The sequence below is a fragment of the Mya arenaria genome, chromosome 14, assembly GCF_026914265.1.
Source record: "Mya arenaria isolate MELC-2E11 chromosome 14, ASM2691426v1".
NCBI classification, from domain to species: Eukaryota; Metazoa; Mollusca; class Bivalvia; order Myida; family Myidae; genus Mya; species Mya arenaria.
The window spans coordinates 44,939,764-44,947,538 of NC_069135.1; the positions used below are offsets into that span (position 1 = coordinate 44,939,764).

At 36.4% G+C, this 7,775-nt stretch overlaps 1 protein-coding gene across 1 annotated transcript; it reads right to left on the reverse strand.

Annotated features, from left to right (window-relative positions):
• Window positions 1–365: 365 nt before the first annotated feature.
• Window positions 366–2,277, reverse strand: LOC128218385 (uncharacterized). Its single transcript, XM_052926043.1, has 2 exons — window positions 2,200–2,277; window positions 366–2,053 (listed from the first exon to the last, which is right to left on the reverse strand). The coding sequence occupies exon 2, from the start codon at window positions 2,043–2,045 to the stop codon at window positions 678–680; it is 1,368 nt and encodes a 455-aa protein (XP_052782003.1). The 5' UTR covers window positions 2,046–2,053; window positions 2,200–2,277; the 3' UTR covers window positions 366–677.
• Window positions 2,278–7,775: the final 5,498 nt, after the last annotated feature.

Sequence of the window (7,775 nt, forward strand, 5' to 3'; positions counted from 1 at the left end):
ATGAATATTTAATTTATATTGTCAGCCTCGTGTTTATATTACCGGTGTCGTTGAGCATGCTATGATCTTTTTTTGCAGTGTATTTGCTATTATTTGCAGGTATTTCTAATGTCATCACCAAACTTCGTGTTTTGTAAACCTTTTAATAATACATTTTTAAAGTGATTTTTTTTGACATTTATATCAAAACATGTACTTATTTGGAACTCCAACTCAGTCCCCCATACACGTGTGTATGCGTACACATTTTATATGGCACAAGAAAATAATCGCACAAAACGTTAAATGATAATTTTATATGCATACGTTATGTAAGGAAACTGTTCGTGTATGTTGGGGGGGGGGGGGGTATATGTAACCAGATATCAATCTTTTATATTTATTTCACGTCACAACAATTATTTTTTTAACAAAAAATACAATGTGTGGTGTATGTATAGTGAGTTATGTAGAAACGAAAGTTACGAATAATTTATACATATTAAATAATACACTTTATATACAATTATTTACAATATAATGCACTGTCTCAACTTATCGCATGAGCAAATGAATCAATTATATTAAGTTACTACAAACACACGTAACATAATATAAGAAAAACAAAACGGGTATTTACATCACAAACACCCGTTTTTACAACTTAAAGTTTATGTTTAATGTACGCAAATGTTTATTTAAACGGAAATCTGCACACCTGCCCTTGTGACTTCCCGTTGCTCAGTGATACTCGACTGTCCATTCTTCCAGGCATAGTCGTATCTGGTAACGTATCTTCTCACCGCTGTCGTGACTTTGCCATTGTCAAGAAGCAGCCTTCTCATGAATACTTTACAATTGTTCTGCAGACACTTAGACAGTTGCTGCTGAATGTTGCGTCCGGAAAAGATGTTTCGCTCCCATCTTTTTTCAATACGAAATCCTCGGCGACACATTTTTCTGAATACCACATACTTCCTGCAGCGGTACTTTGGCTGAATAGCAACCTCATAGATAGCAGGGACTTTGGTTTTGCCGCTAAACAATTCTTTAACTCGGAAGCCACCAGCTTTTCTTGAAACGCAGGCTCCTCCGTCGATCTTGTTTGTAGACATTGCCAATTTCCAGGGACTCCAATTTAGTTGCCTCATCAGGAAATTGTTTTCGGGAACGTTTTCGCGTCGCAGTTTTGGGAGATTTTTATCAGCGAATTTATTGGCACTACTTTTGGGTCTCCGTAGGCGTTTAGGTGGGGTCTTGACTTTTGTTACAGAAGTTTTCTTTGTCATCACAGCCTTTGCTGTCACAACTTTCTTGGCTTTAGTGAGTGGCTTGTCAGACTTTGATGACATGGCTGAATCAGTGTCCATTGGGGCCTTGTCCCTCAAGTCACCGAATAGCTTATCAATGTCTTTGTTGACTTTCCCGCATCGAGCGCGAACCTCCTTCTCATAGGAAGTGAACAGATCGTCACTCTTCTCACGATAGCAAACGGTCATCAAAAAGTCGAACACATTCTTGAAGTCGCTGAGCTTCAAATGCTGACCTCCAGTGCGTTTAGCAATATCGCCGTAGAAATGGTCAGCGCCGTAGCTTGCGCACTGGACACTGTAAATGCGAACGCCAATGCCAGCAAGAGCATCTGCCTCTTTCCTCCAGTCCAGTTTCAGCTTGTTTTGTGGATAGTTTGGCTCGTGGGGGTTACAGTCGCCAATCATGACGAGTGCCCTCTGTGTGCCCGGCGTCCAGGACAATTTGGTGCGAACCTCGTGAAGGACAAGCTCATAGCACTCATCGCTGTCGCCACCACCCGTGGGTTTCACATTTTGCACGAAATCCATGAGTTTTGTAATGTCAGTTGTGAGATCAACGTGTTTCGTAATGTAGTTATGCTTGTCGCAATAATCGCCGTGCGCGAAGATGCCGATCTTTATACCGGGGATGTCAGCCTGCAGCCTTTGTGCCATGTCCGATATACGTCCTCGAACTTCATTGAGGCAGCTGGACATACTTCCCGTCGTGTCGAATGAAAACACGATCTCCATGTTACCGTTTGGTAGAGCCATATTGAAGCCTTGAAAAAAAGAACACATTTTATAAATACTTCTCCATTGCATGTTTGCAATATCTAAACATAATTATTACAGAAGAAACAGCAAATACAATCTTACATACAATACTTTACGTTTAATAATACAATGAAAATCAGCATACATGTACCTTATTTTGTATATAAGGGGAAACTACTGTTCAAGCAATATTCTTCGAAGCTATTTTGGGTTATCCGTTAAGTGTTCGGAAGAATTGGTTTATTATACTGAAGCGCTATCACCGTATTTATACTACCGCAATGAACAAATTATCGCCACTGAGCATGCCCGTATCGACTTCATGAACAGACTCGCAAGCGGTATAAATAGTAACAGTGACGTTATCCTTCACAGATAGAACATGCTAATGATAGTGAATGCATAATTGTATACAGGTGACCTGGTTATAGGTTTTAACTAGGTGTATCTAATAATTATATGGTTCAACATGTATTCATTTAAGTATATTTATTTATATTTAAGAACTATAGTACATGTAGTAGGCAATTTATGATCATAACACACTAGAAACAACAGGGATATATCATTTCATTTTTAAAATGTCCTTAAAGTTGCACTCTCACAGATTGAACGTTTTGACAACTTTTTTATATTTTTTTAGGCTTGGAAAGAGCCAATTTATTCGAAAATGCATGGAAACCAGTGATCTAAGACTTCTGACAAACATTCAGACCGCAGATTTTTATATTTAAGTTCAAAAATTGATGTTTTATGCATTTTTCTTAAACCGTTAGTAACGGTTAAAGACATAAAACATTAATTTTCGAACAGAAATATGAAAATCTGCGATCTGATTTTTTGTCAGCAGTCATATACCACTAGTTTGCAGATGTTTATGCAAAAATTGGTTCATTCCAAGACACAATTTTTTTTTTGTCAAAACGGTAAATCTGTGAGAGTGCAGCTTTAAAGCTACACTCTCACAGGTTGATTTTTTACCTTTTTATTTTTGTCTCAGAATCAGCTGATTTTGGTATCAATGCCTTCAATTCTGTCAGGTAAGATAACTCACAATAGAACAGATCTCTATTCAACAAAAAACGGCCAAAAAAATCCAATTTATTTAAGAAATATTATACCGAACAATTTTCATTACAATTCAATATTGACATAATTTTATTATTTCTCTTAGATTAATAAATATTTTCTAAACACAAAATTTTGATTTATTTTATAAAATCAACGAGAAAATCACAATGTATTACAACAAACACTATTTATTATATGTAATTGTATTGTAATTGTATTGTATAAATACGTATATAGGCATATTTCTTTATTGAATATAGATAGGAAACAATTGTCAAAAATTATTACAAACAGATTAAGTAATGTCTTGCCTGGTGTTATTGGTATAAGCGAGACATGTTCGATTAAAGGTCGCTCTATTTTCGATTATGTGCATTTAATGAGAAATTTGGTTGATTATATCGGACAAAAAGACATTACTGCTTGCTTTATTAATTTAGATCAAGAAAATGCGTTTGATAGAGTACATCTGTGTTGATATTATAAGGACGCTAAACACTACTGCAGTACAGTAAAATATGAACGTTCTCGTTAAAAATGGACATTTTATTACCTCCCTTAGATTTATAAATATTTTTAAACACAAAACCATGATTTATTTTTTTAAATCAACGACAAAAAAATCACAATTTATTATAAAAAACACACAAATTATTTGTATAATTGTATTGTATGATTCCATATATTTCAATACAATGTTCTGGAAGATTACCGACATTTGCAAAGCAATTATCTTTATGTCCCCCTAAGCGCATAAAGACGAATTTTGGGTATCCTGCACATAGTAGGGTATAAAATTAAACCAACTCATGCTTATCAATCAATTGTTGAAACACACGTCGAGTAAGATAAAAAAAACAAACAACAGTTGTCTTTGAAAAGGACAAGGGTATCGCACCCGGATCTTCTTACCAGTACCTCAATTCTGTTTTTGAGCTCCACTAATATCTATAAAGGACTGGGTACACACTGGAACTACACTGACACGCCCTACCCTTAAATTTAACGAAGATCATTCCCGTGGATGGCAAGTCGAGGCCAAAAAACACTAAAGAAGAGACAAAACGCTACCTGGTACCCATATACTCATATCTTGTAAATATATATTTAAAATTCAGGAGAAATCTACTTGTGTTGTTTTGTAATGAAGTATTTTCAAGTATGGATGTGTTTCTTGCTTTCAAACAGGAAGTAGTGTTTGTAATACTAGAATTATCGGAAAATTCCTCAAATGTGTGATGAATATGATCTGTGAAAGTACGGACTTACTTCACAACGGAAAACAGTTGACGATGAGTTCGTGTGTGAGATCACGTTGTCACTACGATTTTTTTACGATTTTTTACATGACAAATCCTTCAGATAAAAAGTGTCCCGTATACACGTCTATTACAGTAGACTACCTCACTCCCTTTCTGATCCAATGGAGGCGTCTGCGCCAAAAAATATATTTGTCTTGATGCTTCAGGACAACTCAGGGGTCTCAACCCCAAAAATAGATCATTATTGCTTGATTTATGAAATAAACTAAACTAAACTAAGCTATTGAGTTAGGTCTTTATTATAGGAATACTCTACACTCGGCCACGTATCGTAAATATGGTGTTGCTACATGTATATTGGGCATCAATACAATTAATTCACCGTTTGGTCTTGTTATAAAGAACTAGTGAAATGTTATGAATGCTCATTATCTATATGTCATGTTTCAAATGGAAATACCTCATTGCCATTTGTTTTTAAAACTTATTTTTTATTAAGATCAGTTTCCATGGAAACGACTATAAAAGCATAACATTCTTTCGGAGTAAACAATCTGGCAATTAGTGAAAAATTCGGGTGTAAAATGCACATTTGGGGTAAAATTGTAAATTGATTTAAAATGTGAACATTGATGATGAAATGTGACGTATGGGATTTCATGTCCATGTCACACCGTAGCAAATTTCACAGGAAATGTGACGTATGCAATTTCATGTCACACCGTAGCAAATTTCACAGGAAATGTGACGTATGCAATTACATGTCACACCGTAGCAGATTTCACAGGAAACGTGACGAATGCGATTTCATGTCACACCATAGCAAATCTCAAAATCTCAGGAAATGTGACATATGCGTCACACCGTAGCAAACTTCACAAGAAATGTGGCGTATGCGATGTCATGTCACACCATAACAAATCTCACAGGAAATGTGAGGTATGCGATTTCTTGTCACACCATAACAAGTTTTCACAGGAAATGTGAGGTATGCGATGTCATGTCACACCATAACAAGTTTTCACAGGAAATGTGGCGTATGCGATTTCATGTCACACCATAACAAGTTTTCACAGGAAATGTGGCGTATGCGATTTCATGTCACACCATAGCAAACTTCACAGGAAATGTGGCGTATGCGATGTCATGTCACACCATCACAATTTTCACAGGAAATGTGAAGTATGTGACTGTGTAATGTGAACAATATGCGATTCTGTTATGCATAGCTGTGACGCCGAATAATTTCCATTTTTTACAGGTGTGAACATTTTGATTTGTGAAAATTATGTTCATGCAAGGCATTTAATTTACTGCCAGATGATCGTTGTTTTAACAACCGTTTCGGTTCCCGGGCACGCAAGCGCATTAAGACACGAACACATGCGACGACCCATTTCCGATCCTACACGCCTACTGCCGCATACAGTTCGACGATTACGAACAGTCAATTCGTCCAATTAATTTTCAAAAAAAAAAAAATCCAAAAATGTCAGCCACTGTTGACAGTAGCCTAGTGCAACATCGTTTTAATTAAAAGAAGTTCTTTATAGAGGTAAATAACTGGTTTAAAAAAGCATTCTGAGCTTATTGTCTTTAGTTGTAACCGAAATGACCAATTAGCTGTTTAGGTATTCAAAGAATATGTAAAGCGTTCCAGCGACTTTTTTTACTTTATTTTGTTTAACTGTGATGGGAGAAAAGGCATCTTCTATGTCCGAGAGTGTAAGAAAGGTTCATCTCAACCCTCGCGCAAAACACCGTACGCTCGGTATGGGAGTAACCTTACACTCTCGTCTCGGCCATGGTAAACACTGAAAAGCTTCTGGTAAGAAAGACAACCCTTGTCAGCTTAAGTTGAAAATGTGTTCTTTGTTTCCTATCTTTTTTAATAACGCCATAAGTTCAGTGGTTTTTGTAATGCAGAAGGATACTGACTGTATTGTTATTGCCAGTTCGAAACTGACAATTGCGGTTTAAAAGTCAGTTAAGAAAACACCATTGAAGGTCGCAATCTTTATTCAGCAACAACTCAGGAGTTGCTTTTAAAAACTGGTCCTTATTACTAACAAAAGTTAGGTCCCTCATTAAGGGCGTTCGGAACTCCTCGGCCATTTTTCATCGAAAATAACCGGATGTACGGTTTACAATGTCAGAAATCGGTACAGTTTAACTACGCTGCATGTAGTTTGCGTAGTTATTTTAATTAAGCAGTTAAACTTTATAACTTTACTCTTGGGAATCTTGATTATTTATGCAATTATACACCTCACTGGCAATTATACACCTCACTGGCAATTATACACCTCACTGGCAATCGATTTAAACTTGGTAATACAAAATACGCGTTAAAACACTACTATTAAATAATACTATTATTTCAAATTTTACAAACTACTTTTCCTGATGTACCGGCATACAGCCGAGGTCGTTTTCGATGGAAAATGGCCGAGGAGTTCCAAAGGTATTAAAGGGGGTGAGGAAAAACTCTTCACCCATCCAAGCAGCACGGCATCGTAAAGTCACGTGAATGGTGTTGCGTTTTTAAATATTTGTTTATGTATCGTATGGAATTTCAAAAGATGCACGCTTTACGAGGTTTAAAAAAGGAAATAGTTATATTAATTAAACGTGATCGGTCCCATCATGACACTGCGCCACTGTTTTAATTAGCGCTGTAGTGGGTGCTTGACCACGCGTCTGCATCCCTAAGAGAACTGTAGGCCCCATAGAAACACGTCACCCCAACGCCACTGAAACTGCCGTTGGACTCTGATGACATCTGTCAGCTAACTCTGTCCGTCGCCTTGCATCTGGCCAGGTAACAGTTCCTAAACTATTTCGACTTCTTTTCCCAACACATACTTTTTGCAACCGGGGTATGTGTTTGCGCTATTAGCAAGTCTAACGAAAGTGCAACGTCAATGCGTCGACGTTATCTATTGTAGAGCCGTGCTGTGACATCATAAAGTAAAGAAATGACACACGAATGCCGTTATTATCTCAAAAACATATTTGTTTAATTTCCAGGAAATATAACATTGTATATAACATAACATGCAATTGGTCGTCACGAACAATGTGCGAAATGAAACAAATTAAACATAAAAATCATTAAAAATTATAACGCAATATGGACAGCGTACACGAAATATCACCGCTTAACATGAAAACGAAAATGCTTATGTTGGTTTTAAAACTTGTAACGTATATTGATTAAACAAAACACATAAATTCAACATTTCAAATATTTTGCAAATACCGTATTTGAGAACACAACTTCTCGTTCACATAAACATTGAGACGTTTATTTTTTTCTTAAACACGCTAAGAGTTTCCAGCCATTTGGTTTAAAAAATATTCTGATCATTGAATATGTCTATGTTTTGGTCTT